This window comes from Pongo pygmaeus, chromosome 2 (genome assembly GCF_028885625.2).
Source record: "Pongo pygmaeus isolate AG05252 chromosome 2, NHGRI_mPonPyg2-v2.0_pri, whole genome shotgun sequence".
In the NCBI taxonomy this organism is placed as follows: Eukaryota; Metazoa; Chordata; class Mammalia; order Primates; family Hominidae; genus Pongo; species Pongo pygmaeus.
Genome location: NC_085930.1, coordinates 87239165 through 87261766, shown reverse-complemented (window position 1 = coordinate 87261766; position 22602 = coordinate 87239165). Strand labels below are relative to the sequence as shown.

The 22602-nt window shown below is 38.5% G+C and overlaps 1 protein-coding gene across 5 annotated transcripts in view; it reads left to right on the top strand.

The window, feature by feature from the left end:
- Nucleotides 1-22602, top strand: part of SLC25A26 (solute carrier family 25 member 26) — a 160045-nt gene that overhangs the window by 4689 nt on the left and 132754 nt on the right. For 4 of the 5 annotated variants that reach the window (XM_054483395.2, XM_054483397.2, XM_054483398.2 and 1 more), the window contains 2 exons: nt 11077-11233; nt 17756-17865. In XM_054483395.2, the coding sequence (XP_054339370.1) occupies nt 11077-11233; nt 17756-17865 (267 nt within the window). The remainder of the gene's footprint in view (nt 1-11076; nt 11234-17755; nt 17866-22602) is intronic. The other variant, XM_054483400.2, reaches the window with a different exon arrangement.

The following is a 22602-nucleotide window of genomic DNA, read 5'->3' as shown; positions in this document are numbered from 1 at the left end:
GGACACCAAGTCCTGAGGCTGCACACAGCAGGGGGGCCCTGGCCCCAGCCCAGGAAACCATTTTTTCCCTCCTAGGCCTCCAGAGCCTATGATGGAAGGGGCTGCCATGAAGGTCTTTGACATGCCCTGAAGACATTTTCCCCATTGTCTTGTCAATTAACATTTGGCTTCTGGTTATTTATGCAAATTTCTGCAGCCAGGTTGAATTTTTCTCCAGAAAATGGATTTTTCTTTTTTACTGCATCATCAGGCTGCAAATTTTCCAAACTTTTATGCTTTGTCACCTCTAGGATGCTTTGCCACTTAGAAATTTCTTCTGTCAGATACCGTAAATCATCTCTCTCAAGTTCAAAGTTTCACAGATCTCTAGGGCAGGGGCAAAATGCCGCCATTCTCTGCATAGCAAGAGTGACCTTTACTCCAGTTACCAACAAGTTCCTCATCTCCATCTGAGCTCACCTCAGCCTGGATTTTATTGTCCGTATCACTGTCAGCATTTTGGTCGAAGCCATTCAACAAGTCTCTAGGAAGTTCCAAACTTTCCCACATCTTCCTGTCTTCTGAGCCCTCCAAACTGTTCCAACCCCTGCTTGTTACCCATTCTGAAGTCGCTCTCACATTTTCAGGTATCTTTATAGTAGCACCCTATTCTGGGTACCAATTTACTGTATTAGTCTGTTCTCACACTGCTGATAAAGACATACCCAAGACTGGGTAATTTATAAAGGGAAGAGGTTTACTGGGCTCACAGTTCCACATGGCTGGCGGAGGGGCCTCACCATCATGGTAGAAGGCAAAGGAGGAGCAAAGTCGCGTCTTACATGGCTGCAGATGAGAGCGTGTGCAGGAGAACTCCCCTTTATAAGATCATCAGATCTTGTGAGACTTATTCACTATCACCAGAACAGAATGGGAAAGACCTGCCACCATGATTCAATTAGCTCCCACCAGGCCCCTTCCACAACATGTGGGAATTATGGGAGCTACAATTCAAGATGAGATTTGGGTGGGGACCCAGAGCCAAACCATTTCATATGTGTTCTGTTCTTTTTTTTTTTTGAGACAAGGTCTTCCTCTGTTGCCCAGGCTGGAGTGCAGTGGCCGTGTCTTGGCTCAAGTGATCCTCCCACCTCAGCCTCCTGAGTAGCTGGGACTAGAGGCATGCACCAACCACGCCTGGCTAATTTTTTAATTAAAAATTTTCTTTTTTTGTAGAGATAGGGTCTTGCTGTGTTGCCAGGGCTAGTCTTGAAGTACTGGTCTCAAGCAATCCTCCCGACTCAGCTTCAAAGTGCTGGGATTACAGGCATGAGCCACTGAGCCCAGCCCATGTTGTTCTTAAAATTTATAGAAATTTTTTTTTGTAGAGAGAGGTGTCACAGGTATGAGCCACTACACCTGGCCAACCCTAAGAATTTTTGTCGAAACATTAAAAATGCTTTGGTTGTAAATATATAGGGGAAAAATTGCAAAGCTGATGTTTATTAATACACTAATTAAAAACATTAGAAACATTAATAGTTTTTTGGACAAAACCTTATCAACAGTAGTTTGAACATTTGCTTGTGTTCTCATTATGTATTGTAGAGGAAGCATCTTTTTATGCCTTGGCAAGTTGTCATACTGCTTTCTCAGTTTGGATCAACTTCTAACATTTTATTTTTTGTGCTTTCAACGTTGTCAGTTCCTTTAACGTGAAGACTTGCTGGCATAACTTACTCTGGGACATTTTCATCCTTTTCATCACAACTGCTTTCCTCATTTATGTTAAGTTTGCTCTCACTTATTTTTTCTAGTTACTTATCTAGATTAATGACAGCAGTGTGAATATTTCCATGGCCAGCTGTTTCTTCTGTAATACCATTTATGTCCGATTTTCATTTAACTTTGTGTTACCACTTTTCTTTTTTTTTGCATTTTCATCTTTGTTCATCAGTTTTCTATTTTTATAAAATGTCATGCATTTATTACTGGGAGATAAGGAGGTAACACAACTATTTGCTGTCTGTGCATAAACTGAGTAATAGGCAGTGATTTCTGTTAATTGCGTTGTGATTTGTGGACTGAACAAGTGGTAAAGTTTACACTTTATCCAGTTACTCATAGTTAATATGCTGTGGTAACTGAAATTTGACCTGGGTCGTTGGGAGATTCATGTTATGTAAATCATGGTAACTGAAATTCATGTATGTAGGTGCCATGCAAAGTGAGGACTGCTTGTAGTTTTTGTTTTTGTTTTTGTTTTCCTGTTTTTAGTGAGGTGATTTTTGTCTGGTGCTGTAATCTGGGGAGCTTTTTCATAATACTTGGGTGTCTTCTCACTGGACCTACCTTTCTGCTGAGAACCACCTACAGGCAGTAGGAGACTTGAGGGGAACAATATGGGCTATGATGGCAGAGGTTCTTGGGTGGGGTGAAGAAAGGTAATACGAATGAAGTATTGGGTATACTATTAAAAGCGATTTTCTGTTTCGTTGTTTTTCTTGTTTTCCCTCATATGTTTTCTGGATAGTGACCTCCTAGTTTTCAATTTGGAGTAAAGGGCATCTTTAAAGTAAAGATTATCTCCAAATTTATAAAAAATTGAGAATTATGCTTCTGTTTCTCAGGACTTGTGTGACTTGTTTCTTTTTGGCATTTATGTCAGAGTGAGCAAGTCTTCCCTTTTTGCTTGCTTTTGTGTTGAGCAAGAAATTATCTAAACACAAGTATATTCCAAATTTTTCTCAGCCCGTGGAGCACGCAAAGCACTGCTTGGAGAGCACCAATCATGCAAGGACCACAATTGATAACCACCACTGTGATGGAGGCATTTTTTGTGCATCTCTAGTACCCGGAGATGGGACTACCTTTCTTTTTTCATTTTTCTTTCTGTTTAAGAAAGGCATACTTGGAAAGTTTTAGTATTTGATAACTTAGCTGTAAGTGACTTGTTAATGTGCTTTTGTTACCACTTCCAAACCCTACTACTACATGTTGAAAGTTGCTTTAAATATTAAATCTTTTGTAATACAGACAAAATTTGGGTAACATTAATTAAATTCCAAATAAAGGAAAGATAAAAGTTACACCCACAGTTATCTCACCTCCCCAAATCAGGTGCCTTTTACATGCTTAACCAGATACATTTGTTGGCCTTTGCTGTGTTATTTGGGGTTGAATGCCTGAAAACTGTGGTCCCCCACCTTCAGGGATTTAGAGTCTAGTAGGAGGCAGATGCTAAACAAAACTTAATTATGTAATTCCAAGTGGTGGTAACACTTAACTGTTTACTGAGCACTTTAAAAGTGCTTATGCAACTTTTCATAGCTGAGGTCATATAGGTACAATTTTATATTCTACTTTAAAAAATTAATATATAAGTTCGAACACAATCATAAAGCAATTTGAACACTAATATTTCTCTTAAGTTTTTGAAGTTCATGCTGAATGTTCCTCTCATGCATCACATGATTTGGTTTCTGTTGAGTCAGTTCACTGGGGATTCTTGTCCAGAGACCAGAATTTGAGAAGAGCTTTTAATTCATTACTGCTAGTGAAAAACTTGAATTTACAGATTTTAATATGTGTATTTGTCAGTTGAGTTGAATATGGGAACGTCATCTTCAGTGTTTGGTAAAGTACTCTTTAGGCTTTTGCATGGTTTTTAGTATTTGCATGTCAGTATTGGTACCAGCAAACTTTGAAGGATGTTTGTAGTAATATAATTCTAAAAATAGTATTTCCTGTTTATTGATAATTGATTAAGGGCTAGGCATTTTGCTAACCATATAACAGGTTCATCTGATTGTGTTTAGTTCTCATTTGTTTTAATTCTCAAAAACTCTGTGAAGTATAGGTACTCTTTTCCCTGTTTTACGTGTCAAGAAACAAAGGCTTAGAGAGGTTAGTTTCCCTAAGAAGACTGATATGGTTTGGCTGGGTCCCCACCCAAAATTTCATCTTGAATTGTAATCCCCATAATCCCCATGTGTCAAGGACGAGCCAAAGGTGGAGGTAATTGGATCATGGGGACAGTTCCCCCATGCTGTTCTCCTGATGGTGAGTGAGTCTCATGAGATCTGATGGTTTTATAAGTGTCTCGCGTTTTCCTTCTTGCACTCACTGTGTCCTGCTGCCCTGTGAAGAAGGTGCCTGCTTCACCTTTGCCCTCTGGCATGATTGTAAGTTTCCTGAGGTCTCCCCAGCAATGCGGAGCTGTGAGTCAACTAAACCTCTTTTCTTTACACATGACCCTGTCTCAGGTATTTCTTCATAGCTGTGTGAGAACAGAGTAATACAAAGACCGAGTTGAAACCGAAACTAAATCTGTTTGATGCCAAAGCTGTGTTCTTAGGCAATACTTAATTTGAAAGGATTCCTGGAGAAATGGAAGAATAATCGAGTCAGATTCCAGAACCATTACTATTGTAGTCTTGAGAATAGCCTCACTAAAAAAAAAAAACAAAAAAACCTGAACATACACAGTTCTTTCCATTAGGAGGTAATATTAAGCAGAGATTTCTGGAGAAGTCCCCCTGAGTATTCCACAAACTGGTCATGGTGGGTGCGGAATGCTGGGAAGAATAGCAGCAGATAGCTGACCCTGGCTTTTGGTTGTCACAGATGCTGCAGCAGACCAGAACAGGGACCACCGAGCAGTGCTTGACTGCAAGATTTCTTTTGAACATTTCCTCTTTTTACGAAGTGTTATCTCATCATCCCACATTTCTATTTTAGCAACCCTGCTACATAAGAGACACTGGGTTAGATATTTAGGAAGACAGAGGTGACTAACTGATCTGGTTTCTACTCTGAAGGATCTTAATGTCAGACATGTTGGTTAGTACCAAAAGTGAAATATAAACAACATTATATACTAGAGTCAAGGACATAGCATTTAATTCTGACTGGAAAATTGGGAAAGGCTTTATGAGGAATGCGGCATTGGGTTGCAGCTTTAAGAACGGAGAGGATTTTGTCAGGGGTGTGTGTGTGCATGTATGTATGTATATGGGAGTGGAGGCGATGGTGGTTTGCTGGCTGCAATAGGCAGGAGACAAGGATAAGAAGGGAATTTTAGGCCAGGCGCGGTGGCTTATGCCTGTAATCCCAGCACTTTGGGAGGCCGAGGCGGGCGGATCACCTGAGGTTTGGAGTCCAAGACAGCCTGACCAACATGGAGAAACCCTGACTCTACTAAAAATACAAAAAATTAGCCGGGCATGGTGGCTCACGCCTGTAATCCCAGCTACTCAGGAGGCTGAGGCAGGAGAATCACTTGAACCTGAGAGGTGAAGGTTGCGGTGAGCCGAGATCGTGCCATTGTACTCCAGCCTGGGCAACAAGAGCAAAACTCTGTGTCAAAAAAAAAAAAAAAAAAGGGAATTTTAGACTGAGAGAAAAACCTAAGCAGAAGCATAGGAATGAGAAGTTTTAGGAAACAGCTGGGTGCAGTGGCTCATGCCTGTAATCCCAGCACTTTGGGAGGCCAAGGCTGGTGGATCACCTGAGGTCAGGAGTTCAAAACCAGCCTGGCCAACAGGGTGAAACTCTTCTACTAAAAATATAAAAATTAGCCAGTCATGGTGGCATGTGCCTGTAGTCTCAGCTACTCCAGAGGCTGAGTCAGGAGAATCACTTGAACCTGGGAGGCAGAGGTTGCATTGAGCAAAGATTGTGCCACTGCACTCCAGACTGGGTGACAGAGTGAGACTCCATTTCAAAAAATAAATTGTTTCAGGACATGTTTGAGATGTTCGAGTAGTCAGATTGGTTGAAAACTCCAAGGTCTGTAGAGGGTGAAGCTTCATGAAGCTGCAGAGGAGGTAGCTTAGGGTCAGTAGGTTGAGGTTCTTAGTTACCGTTTGCCGAGTGGTTTCTATATATCAAGTACAACCAGTAAATTAGAGATTTTTTTTTTTTCCCCAGGGGAAGCATTAATTTTGAATGGCTTAGCTTTTATATATTTGTAATATTCATTACAAAACTTGAGCAAATAAAAAATTAACAAGATTATTTAAAAATTAATAATTCGTTATTTAAAATGTTAAAAATTATTTAAAAATTAATCATTTCTTGTTAAAAAATTAACAAGAAATATTATTAACAATAGTATTTCTCATCCTGAATCTCTTTCCACAGAGGCAATAACTTCTAGCAGTTTACTGTTTGTGCTTCCAGACTTCTAATTATGCATATACAAATAGTTACACATTTTAAAAGATGGGATTATATAGCATATATTGTTTTATAGCTAATTTGATTAGTTTAAGAATATAGTATATTTTCTATGCCAATAAGTATGGGTTGACCTCATTTTTTTTTTTTTTTCTAATTAGAGACAGGATCTTGCTCTGTTGCCCAAGCTAGGGTGCAGGGCAGTGGCGTGATCATAGTTTACTGCAACCTCAAACTCCTGGGCCCAAGTGAGCATCCCACCTCAGCCTCCCAGCAGCTAGGACTACAGACATGAGCCACTGCACCCAGTCTGCCTTGTTTTAAAGGCTACGTAGCAATTCATTATTTGTGTATAACTTAATTTACTTAACAAGGCCCCAGTGAATGGACTTTTAAGTTGTTTTCAATTTTTTATTATTACAGAAATGCTGTAGTAGACATTCTTGTATATTTGATTTGTGCATTTATTTCTGTGGAAGAAATGCTTAGTAATAACTGGATCAAAGGTTTGATAATTTAAAATGTTCATTTTGCCAAATTGTCCTCCAGTAGATTATGGTAATGTTTTCGTTAACAGTGCCCATACCCATTCTTCATATTTTTAATTTTTTTCTAATTGGGAAAACATTTTGTTTTTATTTGATAATGACAGAGAAGCATATTTTCATATTTTTGTTAGTCATTTATATTTTTCTTTTGGGAATTGCCTGGTCCTGTCCTTTGCTACTTTTGAAAAAATTCAGTGTACCTTTTTAAGGTTGATTTGTAGTGCCTTCTAAAATATAGATAGTAACCCTTTAGTAGAGCCATTGAATGCCTCCTATTAATGTGTGCTGGTGCTGGAAACATAGTAGTAAACAAAACAGATACAGATGTTGTGGTTTAATTGACTGGTACTGAACAAATGGTCAGAGGCAAAACTATGTAATTAAAATTGTGTTCAGTGCTTGGAAACAACAGGATCTAAACTTGAGCTGGAGATTAGGGGGCATCTGTACAAAGTCCTTGAAATGAGGAAGATCAGATGATTTAGAGGAAAAGATCCAGGTGGAAAGAAAGGACTGGGCAAAGGGCACATAGTGCAAGTTTTGGGAGTTGGAGGGGCTTCAGAACCTCCAGAGCCTGGAAGGCCATGCTAGGGTTTTCTTCTTCATCCTCAGGGCTGTTGGAAAGTTTGGAAGATTTATAGGCTGGAGAGTGGCAAGATGAAATTTGGATTTTATGAAAATGATTAGTACAGAGAGGCAGCGAGCACTGCAGGGAGAATGAATGGGAAGTGGAGAAGACGACAGGTATGTCAGAAAGCAGAGGTGGCAGTTCTGCAATGAGGAAGATGGTGGTTCAAGTCATGGGTGGCCACTTCATTGTGGAGGAAACCGAGACTGTCAGGGGAATGTTTCCCTTGAGAAGCCATGTTAATGTTATGGCTGACTCTTCTTAGCTGTGGTTTAGGCCAGTGGCCTCTGTTAATTTTGCTTAGTTAAATTACACAGATGGTTTGGTTTTGCCCTAGAGGGGAGCAGTGATGCTGTTTTTATGGTGTTGTGCCCTCCTCCTTTTGAGAAAAAAAGTTTTATAGCATGTAATTCTGACCTATAACTTCTCAGAGTAATTGCAGAACACTAATTAGGCACTTCCTCTCTACAGTCTGCCAACACTTCATGCATTTATTAACTTAAGGTAGAGACATGTATTTTATCTATAAGATATCGAGGTCTCAATACATTGTGATGCTCTAGCAAGGTTTGCTGGTTATCTGGGTTATGTCCTATTTCTTTGGATTTTTTTCTAGTTAGAACTTTTCAGTATAAGCTACCATAAATTATGAAATGAATCACTTGCCTGATAACTTTCTGGTAGATGATTATAACAAAATAACATTTTCAGGCTAAAGAATAAAAGAGTTTGATAGAGTTCTTTATACTTAGGTTGTTAATGGCTTATATATTTTTTACATAATTACATACAAAACAATATTGATATAGGCATTCCTTAAGGTTTTTGTTTAAATCTGAAATATGTGGTTGTGTGGGTAAATATATAGGTATTCTTCTTCAGGTTCTCTGTTAGCTGTTTTTTTTTTTTTCAGTCTCATGAATTTAAATGACATTTGAATTATATAGAAGTTTGAAATAGATAGAAGTGATTAGTAATCCTTGAGTCGTGTTTTACCAGACAAGTAGATTGAATCTGGTCATTTTTTTCCTCAGAAGATAGGAATTGGGATGAAAGAAGGGTTAGAGAATCAATACATGTAAAGTAGCCAACTAGATTAAAAGAGTAATTATTGACTAAAATTTAGCAGTAGATAGCACTTCTCTGAATCCTCTCCTAAGATTAAAGAGAAAATAAGAGTGAAGTGTAGCATGTTTTTAAATAATGTAGTCGCATGAGACATTTTCACCAGGGTTCTATTCTCTCTGTATTTTGAGAAAACGAAGAGGCAGGCAAAATATTTGCCTACCAAATTATTATTAGAGATGAGGTCTCCCTGTGTTGCCCAGGCAGGAGCGTAGTGGCTATTCATGGGCATAATCATAGCTCACTGTAATCTCAAACTCCTGGGCCCAAGCGATCCTCCTGCCTCAGCCTCCCAGGTAGCTGGAATTACGGGTATATACCACCATGCCCGGCTCTACTTACTGAATTTTATAAAAATCCTGAAACAAGAAGTAAGAAGAGTTTTGACAATTGGCCTTTTTACTTTCCTACATTACTTGTGAACTTTTTCCCATGACTTAGGGAAGGCCACCTTTATATCCAGAAAGAAATCCCACATTATTGGATATTCTTTTGGTACTGCTTGGTTTCTCTACTGGCACATCTCTGTGCCCTTTTGGGTGATGTCTTCTTAGGTAATTTGCAGAGTAGAACTTCAGGGTCTCTGGGCTTCTTAAATGTCTTTGGGCTGATCATGAAGTATAGTATTACTATTTGTAGTAATGTACTTGTCTAGTGTAAATTAATTTTTAATAATTAACCTGTGCTAGTTAATTTGAAAATAGGTATTGGATTTATCATTAAAGTATTTCATTTTTCAAGTTAACTCCTGGGATGGTTTTATGGTGAGCGGTAAGTAAAGCAGATAGTATTTGCTGGGTACCAAGCTTTGTAGCATTTCACATTTTGTAAACTCAAAGGATGGAAACAATCAGTTTGAACTTCGATTGTATGTTTGAATAATACTGATTTTTTTTTTCCTTTGTCATGAAATGTATAGTTTAAAAATGTGTATTTTTACTTTTTGAATAGGTAATGTATTTACATGGTTCTGATTTCAAAATATAGCAAAAAATAGCAATTTAGTTAAAAAATTACTATGTAGGAAGGTTTCCTCTTTATAATGCCTCTGTCTGCCTACTGTAAACTGATTTTGACTCACATCTTTAAATGATGCCTTTAGATCTGGGTGATCTTTTTGTATCAGAACAAATTTTATGTTTTTGTCTTTTTCACTAGTAAGCAGTGCATCTGTATTGACATTTTTGAGACCTACATTTTGAAACAACTAATGATCCTTGTGAATCTAGATCTGTATTTTAATAATCACACATGTAAGGATTCATATGTATTAGCCTTTCTTTGATGCTCTTTGTGCTCATATTTTCTCAATTTCTGTTTTCTTTGACTAAGGTGTAACGAGTTTAAAAATATTCTACATATGTGTCACTATAATCATGAGGTAGAGTTAGTTCTTAATCAGTTTCTCCCCCCTCCAAAATCCATTTAGCAGGAATTAATCAGTTTTTAAAGTACAGCTTCCCCAAAGCAACATGGTATCTCTTGGGAGATGACTAGTTTGGGCCAGATTTTAATTTCCTTTAGGAATTTAGCTCCTAAAAAAACAATTTATTCACTTGATTTAAAAATTATCAAGGAATTTTCAAATACATTTAAAGCGAAGAGAATACTGTATGAGTCCTTAGATGTGTGATTATTAAAATACAGATCCAGATTCACAGAGATCATAAGCTGTTTCAAAATTCCAGTCCGAAGGGAGTCAATTTGGATTCACTGCTTATTAGTTAAGACAACAATATAACATTTTGTCTGATGCGAAAAGAAATTGTTAAAAAAAAAAGTACAGAATAGTGCATATTGTACATCATCTTTTCTTTTTAAAGAAAATGAAACTATATGTTCATACACGCTTATATATGTTTAAAGTAACTTTGGAAGGATACAGCAGGAAACCAATAAAAGTGGTTTACCTGAGTTATTAGGAACAAGGTTGGAAGAAGACTTTGAGCTCTTTACCTTTTTTCTGAGGTTTATTTGTTGTTCTTGGCTATTTATTTATTTATTTTTAAGAGACAGGGTCTTGCTCTGTCACCTATAATGGAGTGCAGTGGTGGGATCATAGCTCACTGAACCCTTGAACTCCTAGGCTCAAGTGATCCTTGTTCCTCAGCCTTCCAAGTAGCTGGAACTACAGGCATGTGCCACCATGCCCAGCTTAATTTCTTATTTTTTGTAGTGATGACGTCTCACTGTGTTGCACAGCCTGGTATTGAACTCCTGGCCTCAAATGATCCTCCCACCTCTGCCTCCCATACTGCTGGGAGGCATGAGCCATCACATCTGGACTTTTTTTTTTTTTTTTTTTTTAGCTTTTTGAACCATGTGAGTACTGTATTAACAATGAATTTAAATTTTGTTTAAAAATTTTTTTATTAAAAATTGATTTAAAAAGAAAATATAAAATTTACAACTTAAAAATATAGCACAATAATGGCTATTTTCCCAGGAAAACTTCTAGATTTAGACTGAAGGTCCTTTGTGCCGCAGAAGTTGTGGACTGAAAGGAATGAGAAATGTGCTTTAAAGACTGTCTTCCTATCTTTGCCCCCAAGTGGCAGAGAGCTTATTTTGTTGTAACCTCTTTTTTTCTTTTTCTTCCCTCTTTTTTTTTCAAAGGCTGGTGGGGTAGCAGGTGTTTCTGTTGACTTGATATTATTTCCTCTGGATACCATTAAAACCAGGCTGCAGAGTCCCCAAGGATTTAATAAGGCTGGTGGTTTTCGTGGAATATATGCTGGTGTTCCTTCTGCTGCTATTGGATCCTTTCCTAATGGTAAAAAATTATATTCTCACTTCTGTAAAGCCAAGATAAGATGGGATTTTCAGAATGGTGTGTGGTCTTACCTCCATAGAATTCCTTGTGTGTTGAAGCTTATCTTCTAAATTTCCTTCTTTAACCTGGTGTCATTATTATTTTTTATTTATTTTAGTCAGGGTCTCACTTTGTCGCCCAGGTGGGAGTGCAGTGGTGAGATGATAGCTCACTGCAACCTTGACCTCCTGGGCTCAAGCAGTCCTCTTGCCTCAGCCCCCTAAGTAGCTGGGATTACAGGCGTGCACCACCACGCCCAGCTAATTTTTGTATTTTTTGTAGAGAATGGGTTTTGCCGTGTTGTCTAGGCTGGTCTTGAACTCCTAGGCTCAAGCAGTCTGCCCATCTTAGGCTCCCAAAGTGCTGGGATTATAGTGGGCATGAGCCACTGTGATGGGCCTAACCCATTATTTTTGAATCAGATACTGTTATGGATTCCATTTCAATATATTTGTAGTAGAGAAAAAAAGCAATCTTTTAAAAATTGTTTTTGTTGTTAAAATTTCCAGCTAGAATCCTTAAAGTGTTATTTTAATGTTGTGATTCTTCAGAACAATCATTCTCAACTTTGCCTGCACATTAGAATCTATTGGGAAGCCTTAAAAAATACTGATGTCCTGTGTCATCCTAGAAGTTTAATTGGTCTAGGCTTTGCCTGGGTGTCAGGAGTTTTAATAACTTCCAAGGTGACTGGGCTGTGAAGCCAAGTTTGATAATAGCTGCTTTGGAGCGTCTTAGAGAGCAGGTGAACCTAAGAGGCATTAAACATTTCTATCCTAATTAAATTGCTCTTAGATGATGCAAGTGTTTCTCATTAATGTTCTCCTGGATACTGTCCTTCCAGTGTCTTTTGTTTTGGTTCTGAAGTCATGTTATGTGACTTATGACGCTCTTACTCCTTTAGTCAATGTAATCTGTTTTGTTTAATCTGCTTCTTGGTATACTGTTTGCAGATACTTATTTTAATTGTGTACTTTCGGGTGCCACTAGAGGCATCCGAAAGTAAACTAAAGCAACAAAACAAAAAATCACCACACATAAGACACACCCACAAAACCACAGCTCTAGAAGATTCTTAAATTCTGGGGATTGCTTTCGTTTTTCGCAGGATGATTCATGAGAATTTTTTTCTCTTATGTTAACGTGACATTTAAATGTTCAGTCTGTGAGCATAGCATTCATATAAAGATTTGTAGTGCAAAGAGAAAAACAGTATTTCTGTTTCTTTTTTCTCCTGCCCTTCCCCATCCCCCAGCCATCATTAGAATGGCAAACTGTTTTGGGCATCCTTCCATTTTTGTGTACTTTAATACTCTGAGTAATTGTAACAAGTTGTTAACTGAGCATCCACTCCATGCCAAGCATAGTTTTAAGTATGTGAGAGGGGCATGGGTTCCCCAATTTGTCCATTTTGGAATCACCTGATTACTGAAGAGCTTAAACAAATACAGTTGACCCTTGAACAATGTGGCGGTTAGGGGTGTCGACCCCCTGTGCAGTCAAAAATCAGAATATAACTTTTGACTCCCCCAAAACTTAACTACTGATAGCCTGCCGCTGTCTTAATGATAGCATAAACAGTTGATTAACACATACTTTGTATGTGTGTTAAGATATGTATTAACACATATTTATGTGTTTTTTTTATTATTTTTTGAGACAGAGTCCTGCTCTGTCACCCCCCAGGCTGGAGTGCAGTGGCGCCATCTCAGGTCACTGCAGCCTCCACCTCTTGGGTTTAAGCAATTCTCCTGCTTCAGCCTCCTGAGTAGCTGGGATTACAGGCACACGCCACCACACCCGGCTAATTTTTTAATTTTTAGTAGAGACAGGGTTTCACCATGTTATCCTGATGTCATGTGATCCGCCTGCCTTGGCCTCCCAAAGTGCTGGGATTACAGGTGTGAGCCACTGTGCCTGGCAAATGTTTTATATACTGTATTCTTACAATCGGGTAAGCTAGAGAAAAAATACTAAGAAAATCATAAGGAAGAGAAAACATATATTCAGTTAAGTGGAAGTGGATCATCATAAAGGTCTTCATGTTGAGTAGGCTGAGGAGGAGGAGGAAGAAGAGGAATTGGTTTTGGTGTCTCAGGGGTGGCAGAGGCAGAAGAAGTAGAGGAGGTGGAAGGGGAGACGAGAAGCAGGCTCACATAGTGTAACTTTATGGAACTATATCATAGTTTCTGTCTCACCTTTTTGCTGTTTCATTTCTCTAAAAATGATTCTATATGGTACCAATCCTTTCACCATTTGCTTTAGTTTCAGTGCCCATATTGTATAGAAGGGTCCTTGTCATAAAAGAAGTCAAAAGCAGTCTTTAATAGTCAGACCCTTTCTGCTAGATTGTCTAATGTTATTTTCTTTTCTGGCATTCCTTCTACATCTTCTCCCTCGTCATTTGACACTGGTTTGGAAGCACTTATCTCCACCAAGTTGTCTTCTGTTAATTCCTCTGGTGTGGTATCTGTTAGCTCTTGAATTTAAGATCTATATTTTAAAACCTTTCACCCCCAACCTTTTTTTTTTTTTTGCCACATCCACAATCTCTTATATGGTTTTCTTGATTGGCTCTGTCATGAATACTGTGAAGAATTTGCCTACTTCTCTTCTTACTAATAAATGTCCTTGGTGAAATTTTTCTTTTCCCAGAATAGGGCACTTTCATCTGCATTAGAAATCTATTCAGGCACATGTCCTTTCTCCTCAATAATTTACTTAATGGCAGCTGGGAACTTGTTTACTGACTCATGCATGGCAGAAGCTGCCTCTCCTGTTATCTTGACATTTTAAAGCCAAATCTTTTTCCAAAATCATCAAACCATCCTTGGCTGGCATTAACTTCTTCAGCTTTAGATCTTTCAACTTCCTTTTGTTTGATCTTGTCATGAAATGACTTTGCTGTTTCTCAAATCATTTTAGAGATAATAAGTATGCCTTTATTATAGCAATCCTTTACCCACATAAAAGCTGCATTTTCAAAACAAGAAAAAAGGTACTTTACAGGAAGCACAAAGTTTTCATGCCTGCTGGCATAGCTGCAGCGATGGGTTAATGAGTTTCGTTTCTTTTTTTTTTTTTTTTTTTTTAAACAGCGGTTTAAGCTGGATTCATTCATCTTGAAATGGCTGGCAGCCACAGCTTCAGGTTTCAGTCTGTGGTACCTAACAAGCAATTTGACTTTTTCTTGTAATGTCATGACTCCTTTCTGCTTCTTAGGAGCTTTCTTGTAATGTCATCACTTCCAGCATCACTAGCGGCACTTCGTGTGGGTCTTATGGTGTTATTCAGAGTTTGTGGTATGGCACTAACCACAACAAAAAATACATAAGAACTGGGAGAGGTCCTTTTGTACTGTGATAGGCAATTTATTGGGGTGATGAACTGCTCGTGTGGAGATAATTAGTGTCACATGGTGTTTTAAGTAGATACTCGGCAACACCTGAACTCACTATAATAGCAAGAGGAGGTGGCAAAGAGATTACTACAGTAGTATAGTATGTGCTACAGTTAATTTTGTGCAGTTATGATTTAACACTATACCTTTTTTTAGCCCCTGAGACCAGGTCTCACTCCATTGCCCAGACTGGAGTGCAGTGGCGTGATCTTGGCCCACTGCAACCTCAACCTCCCAGGCTCAGGTGATCCTCCCACCTCAGTCTCCCAAGTAGCTGAGATTACAGGTGTGGGCGACCACACCTGGCTAATTATTTAATTTTTGGAGAGATAGGCTTTCTCCATGTTGTCCAGGCTGGTCTTGAACTCCTGAGCTTAAGCCTCAGCCTCCCAAAGTGCTGGGATTACTGATGTGGGCCACTGTGCCTGGCCCATCTTTACATTTGTTTACATTTCTCTCAACTATGAATGATGTGCTATGTGGTTTGTGTTTGTAAGTTTTGATGAATTTTAACTTTTTATATTTTATGTTAGTAAATGATAAAATAGGCTAGTATCTAAATATATTTTATGTGTTCGTGACATGGCTAGCCTTTTCTTTTTTTTTTTTGAGACAGAGTCTCGCTCTTTCACCCAGGCTGGAGTGCAGTGGCGTAATCTCGGCTTATTGTAAGCTCCGCCTCCTAGGTTCACGCCGTTCTCCTGCCTCAGCCTCCCGAGTAGCTGGGACTACAGGCACCTGGCACCACGCCTGGCTAATTTTTTTTGTATTTTTAGTAGAGACGGGGTTTCACCATGTTAGCCAAGGATGGTCTTGATCTCCTGACCTCGTGATCCACCTGCCTCGTCCTCCCAAAGTGCTGGGACTACAGACGTGAGCCACTGTACCTGGCCACCTTTTCTTAATTTTTTGGTATTTCTAGGCTATGTGGTTCATCTATAAGTTTGTTCAAATTATCACGAATCTCCAAAAATTTTTCCAATATATTTATTGAAAAAAGCCATGTATAAGTGGACCTGTGCATTTAAAGTGCACAGGTTCACTTTAAATAAAGTGTTCAAGTAAAGTGTTCAAGGATCACTTGTACTGGTGCTTGTCACCCAACCCTACACATTGTGACTTAATTGGTCTGAGGTGTGGCCTGGGCATTGGATGTTATAAAAAAAATCCCAAGATGATTCTTAAATTCATACAAGTTTGAGAACATCTGAACTAGGGAATTGCAAAGAAACATGTCACTGAGTCCCTGTCTTTTGGTCACCATTTTTTATGGTATCTCTACACTCATTCTTCTAAAGATCTTTTTCTCTTACATATTGCATATAAAGATTATTGTGGGGAGATGTACAGTTAGCTGTAGTGCATAGGTTACATAGTGATGTCATTAAGATCACAGGTTTTACATTCTTCCCTCAGGAGTTTACATATATAATGTGGTTTTGAATTATTATTATTATTATTTTTGCCATCCACCAAACTTTAGTGAATGGGAGATGCTAGGGAAAAGTCAGAGTACCAGGGTTCAAAAATAGCCTTGTTTTACTGCCAAGTTTGAATGAATTGGACTTCTATGTGTGGTGTCTTTTTTCTTTTGCTATTGGTTACGGTTTTAATCTAAGTACAGAACTTCACTGTAGTTGATCATCAGTGGATGTGGATGTTTTTGTAAACCTATGCTGCAGGAGTGAGGGGTTGGGGTGGGGCTAGAGGGGACCAAAGATGGAAAGAGGTGAAGAGAAGACCATGTTTAGGAGCCTTACTCCCTATTTCAAAGGGAATGTAGAGAAAGCATAGCTTTTTTTTTTTTTTTTTTTTTTTTAAGAACCAGGAGAAACTATAGGCATCAGATTGCCCAGCCCTTATTCTTCGCTTTAACTTGTCCAGCCCCCAACTTGGAACCTGACTGTATTGACATTTGCAGTTAGTAGAGGCCTTCTTGGATGCCACTTGGAGGGTGGAGGGAGGTTTGGAACTTATATTCTTAAAGAACCTTGTATGTTACAAAAGAAGCCATAAAGTCAGGTAAAGTTGAGGTGGTTAACCATGAAATGGAGGAAGTTTTACCACTGTCTCTTTTCTTGGGGGTTAGGAGGGTAGGATGTAGAGTGGCAGAACTTAACAGCTGAATGCAATTAGAGGTATTATAGCTGTACATTTAGTAAGTGGGCTGAAGTGGGAAAAATCATATGAAGAAACACAAATGGGAATAGACTTGTGTTAACCAGGTAAAACTACCTGAACTGGTCATTATTCATTCATGGACAGAGTGCCTCTTCATTTAGCCTGGTGTATATTTGTTAGCATGTGAAGATCCTTTACAAGCTTTTGTTGACTTTGGAGAACTGATTTTCACCATCAAGCTGTTTTCCTTAGTGTTTCAGAGTTTGTGACATGTTCAAATGCCCTTCAGAAGATGAATTTGTCATTCCTTTATCTCTTGTGCCTTATCTTTTATCCAACTGATAAACATTTTTTGATTAACAGTACATAGAAAGTTTTAAAGCCCTCATGTGCAGCTATGATTAGTTCATGGTGATGGGGGTAGCTTTTTAGAGATTTTAATTAAATGGTTGATGTTTTCTTGATGTAAAAGTGAATTCATGCAGTAAAAAATAGCCATGATTATTTTGAGTAACCAGCAATAAAACATTATAGAATAGACATTTTCTTTAAGTTAAAGTATGTTTGCAATTTTAACCTGTTTATTCATCAATGTAGTTGATTGTTTTATGGCCATCTATAATGATATTTTGGATCACAGAAATTCATATCCTTTTCTAAAGTTGACTTTAAAAATGTTTAAGTAATTTGTCAGTACAACACGGTAAGTGCTAGATTAGCGCTTATGCTCCCTCAGGGTAGGCGTTATATTGTCTGCATTTCTGTAAGTCTAAGATGAGGCAAGTAACATGGCCTCAGTAAATTCTGAAAGAGTGAGGGTAGGAAAAAAAGATATGTGCTTATCACCTTTTCTGTTATCTCATAATTTAATAATTATTGTCATACCTTTTGAGAAACATGTTTCTTAACTGTTTGAATATATGTTTAAACTTTGTGAAAGACTGGCTTGTTTTAAATTTCAGCTGCTGCATTTTTTGTCACCTATGAATATGTGAAGTGGTTTTTGCATACTGATTCATCTTCATATTTGACACCTATGAAACATATGTTGGCTGCCTCTGCTGGAGAAGTGGTAAGTAACAAGTTTTGTGTATAAAATACTTTAGAAATGCACATCATGCATGTATTTTCAGTACATATTTATTTCATTTTTTAAAAATTATTTTTAAATTATGGAAGTCATAAATGGCAATAAACGTAAATGGATTAAATATGACAGTTAGAAGATAGAGCCTGACAACTAAAAGATAGAGGCTTATATAGGACAGAAGAAGAATTCTAGCTATGTGTAATTTACAAGAGACAGATCTAAAACATATGGAAAAAAGACAAAGAGTGGAAGAAAATATCCATTCGAATTGTGACAGCTTTGTGTTGTGTCAGCATAGCTGAGCTGGAACTACTTTTCCGAGAATTTCCTTTCCAAAATAGTTTCAGTTTGGGTCAGCCACAAGAGAAATTTGCATGTTCTTTGTAAGGTAGAAGTGAAGAGCTATATTTATGCTCAGAAGGTTGGTATATGGTCAGGCACTGTTGCAGCTCACACACCCTGTCACTGACTTGGCTGTATCACCATGTTGGCATTTGGCTTCCAGCTTCTCCAGCTCCCACTGGATCTTCTCCCTCAGCTTCTCCAAATTCTAGGTCAGATTTGTGGGCTCTGTGATGAAGGGTGCCAGCTTATACTGCAAGTTCTCTGTCACAGGTTGGTGAGGAATAAATGTGACTTCCAGTCTGTCCTTGTTCTTCCCCCACTTCACATCCATCTTTCCTTCCCTGTTGCCCGTCCTTTGATTTCTATCCCAACACTGGATGCAGAAGCAACAGCCCTATGCAAACTGCTTGATTAGCTCCCATAATTGCTGGTCACATCTCTATAATCCTTATCACTCATAGTGGTTTTGCTTCTGTGATGAAACCTTAACTGATAGAGAAATACTAATTGAAAAAGAGTTTGTGGAATAATATTAATATTAGGAAAAAATACGTAAGGCAAAAAATGAAGAGACCAGTGCATAATGATACCGGAACAGTTCTTTCAGGAGATGTAACAAGCCTGAATGTGCACTGAATAACATAGTCTCAAAACATATAAAGCAAAAACTGACAGAATTTTACAGAGAAATGAACAAAACTATAGTCTTAGTTGGAGATAGTCACATCTCTCTCTCAAAGCAGGCATAAACTTACTAAGGCCATAGAAGATTTGAATAACACAATGACAAGATTGGTCTATTGATATATGGAAAACTTTGCACCCAACAAGTAAAGAAGATAGACTTTTTCAAGCATAATTGGAACTTAATGAAAATAACAATAGCCCACAGGGCCAGTTTTAGTGAATACTGCAGAGACAGTGTCATTACGGATCATTAGTTGTGTCATTATAATGAAGTAAAATTGGAAACAGTGACAAAAAATAGGCAGTCTGTTCCTACCATGTGTTTAAAAAACAAACTCTTGGCTGGGCGTGGTGGCTCACGCCTGTAATCCCAGCACTTTGGGAGGCCGAGGTGGGCGGAGCATGAGGTCAGGAGATCGAGACCATCCTGGCTAACACGGTGAAACCCCGTCTCTACTAAAAATACAAAAAAAAATTAGCCAGGTGTGGTGGCGGGTGCCTGTAGTCCCAGCTACTTGGGAGGCTGAGGCAGGAGAATGGTGTGAACCCGGGAGGCAGAGCTTGCAGTGAGCCGAGATCAAGCCACTGCACTCCAGCCTGCGTGACAGAGCGAGACTCTGTCTCAAAAAAACAAAAAACAAACAAAAACACAAAACAAACTCTTTTGTAAATAATTTCAGTCAAAGTAGAACACAATACTGTAAGTGGTAAGTGTAAGTGATATTTATTTTTGTTTTTATTTTTGAAGAGATGGGGGTCTCATTATGTTTTCCAGACTGGTCTCGAACTCCTGGCCTCATGGAGTCCTCCTGACTCAGCCTCCCAAAGTACTGGGATCATAGGCATGACACACTGTGCCTAGCCGAAAGTGATGTTTTAAACCGAAATCATAAACACAGTTATGATTAAAAAAAACCCAAAACCTCAAAACTAATGCAGAGGAGAAATGTATAATACAAATAAAAGTTTCTTCATTCCCTTCATTAACTTATCTTTCTCCCTACCCCTTCTGCACAATACTGAGGGAAAGCCTTGTCTGTTGCTTATTAGTGGTGGTTTCAAATCACACAGCCTGGTATTCATGCAGTCTTATTAAACCCCCAGCCTTGTGATGGGCATAACAGAAATGGACAACGCAATGAAGATAAAGGTCTTACGTTTGTAAGCCTTTTATGAAATCACACTTTTCTTTGTAATTAGAAAAATAATGGCATATGTTTACATAGTAAACTTGGGAAATGAATTAACCTTTATAACATTTACATTAAAAAATTGTGTTATATTGTGAATTTGTTTTTGATGCACTTTTTTTCTTCGGGAAGTTTGAACAAGAATCTACAAACTGCTTAGTAACCTAATATTCCTTGCTTAAGAATATAGTGAATTGGGGATATGGAAAGAGAGGTAACAGAAAAGTAAAAATTAACATAAAGAAGATTTTTTTTTAAAGAAACCAGCTTTATTGAGATACAGTTCACCCATTTAAAGTGTACAATTCAGTGGTTTACACCATATTCACAGAGTTGTACAACCATTGCCAGCGTCCATTTTAAAACATCTCTCCCCAAAGGAAGCCCTTACCCATTGCAGTCACAATGCCCATTTCACCCCAACCCTCCCCACTCCTAGGCAGCCACTGGTCTACTTTCTATCTTTATGAATTTGCCTATTTTGGACATTTGATATAATGGAATCCTACAGTATGTGGTCTTTTGTTACTGACTTTTTTCAGCTAGTGTAGTGTTTTCCAGGTTCATCTGTGTTGTAGCATCTGTTAGTACTTCATTTCTTTTTAAAATTAATTTTGGTGATTATGTTCTGACACACAGTCTTATTACATGCAGTTAGTTTGGAGTATATATGCTTACATTTGTTGACACGTTGTTGAGAGCAAGCAACAAAAAAAGAACCTGGCCACTTCATTTCACCTGGGGCCATCTTGCCTGAAAACTAGTTTACCATGTTGAAGGGCAGGCTTTCTTCAGTTTATAAACTTTCTGTCCAAAAAAATAGAAAGTGATTTAAGAGGTAGGGCAAATAGTAGCTGTTAGATTTCTCATGTTAATCATACACCTTTTCATTTGTAGAAAGTCCTGTATATTCTAATGCTCCTAGTATCTGTAACTAGTGTTTTAAAAAATTGGAGCCTTGGAAAAGGCTCCAAGTTCCTAAGATTTCCAAATATTATAACATTTGATATGTGGACTGTTAGGCATGGGAGGTGGGGTAGGTAGACTTTAGAATTAGGAAACAAGTATCCGTGCAACTGGAGATAGAACAGATAAGGACATTCTTACCTGCATTGTGTCTCTTGGGGGTTCTCTGGTCCCTGAGCTGGTAAGGCCAAATATCAAACACCTGTTTATAGTTTCTATGGAGCTGGGCTCTTGGTAATTTGCCCATGTTGGCTTCAGACTCTTGGCCTCAAGGGATCCTCAGTAGCTGAGACTACAGATGTGCGCCACCAGGCCTGGCAATTCCTACAGAATTTTTTTTTTTTTTATTTTGTTTGAGATGGAGTCTTGCTCTGTCGCCCAGGCTGGAGTGCAGTGGCATGATCTCGGCTCACTGCAACCTCCGCCTCCCGGGTTCACGCCATTCTCCTGCCTCAGGCTCCTGAGTAGCTGGAACTACAGGTGTCTGCCACCATGCCCGGCTAGTTTTTAGTGTTTTTAGTAGAGATGGGATTTCATCATGTTAGCCAGGATGGTCTCCAATTCCTGACCTCATGATCCTCCCACCTCGGCCTCCCAAAGTGCTGGGATTACGGTGTCTGCCACTGCACTGGGCCCCTAGAGAATCTTAAGAGGACAGTTGGTCAGCAGTGGGTACATAGATTGAGGACTTTCCACATGAAATACTTCTTGATGTTGACTATTTAAATATAAATGTATATATATATGCACACACACGCACACACACACATATTTACAAATGAATGAATGATGGGGTCTCACTCTGTCACCCAGGCTGGAGTGCAGTGACGTGGTCATAGCTTCTGTAGCCTATAACTTCTGGGCTCACGTGATCCTCTCACTTTAGCCTCCTGAGTAGCTGGGACTGTAGGCAAATGCCACTATGCCTGGCTAATTTTTTAAAACAATTTTGTAAAGATGGGGTCTTACTATGTTGCCCAGGCTAGTCTTGAACTCCTGGCTTCAAGCAGTTCTTCCACTGTGGCCTTGCAAAGTGCTATAATCCAGACACGAGACACTGCACCCTGCCAATATTGACCTAAATGGACTTTAAATTCAGTTATGGTTTAGTATGCTGAAAAGTTTGCCAAATTTATGAAGTTTGTGGAACTGTTGGTTCTGATGCTCTAATAATCTTTGAACTTAAACTTCCTGAAGCCATTCAGTATGAATTTTCTCAATAAATGCTTATATACATATTACGCCTTTCTTTTTTTAGTAACCTGTTTTAGTCTCATAGAAGATAAACTTTTGGTTTCAGATTCATGCAAGTATGGTTGCTAAGATTAAGGGAAACCAACAGGTGAATTTAGAGGAGATAAATTTTTATTTGTAAAATAAAAAGAAATAGGAATAGAAAACATTTATAGCTGTCAATGCTCAGAAAGGTATAGTAACCTAGATAGAGATTATAAGAAATACTTTAGTGCAGTCATTATTCTGTAACACATTTGCTTTGATAGATTATTATGTTAGACAGATTTGTCAGAAA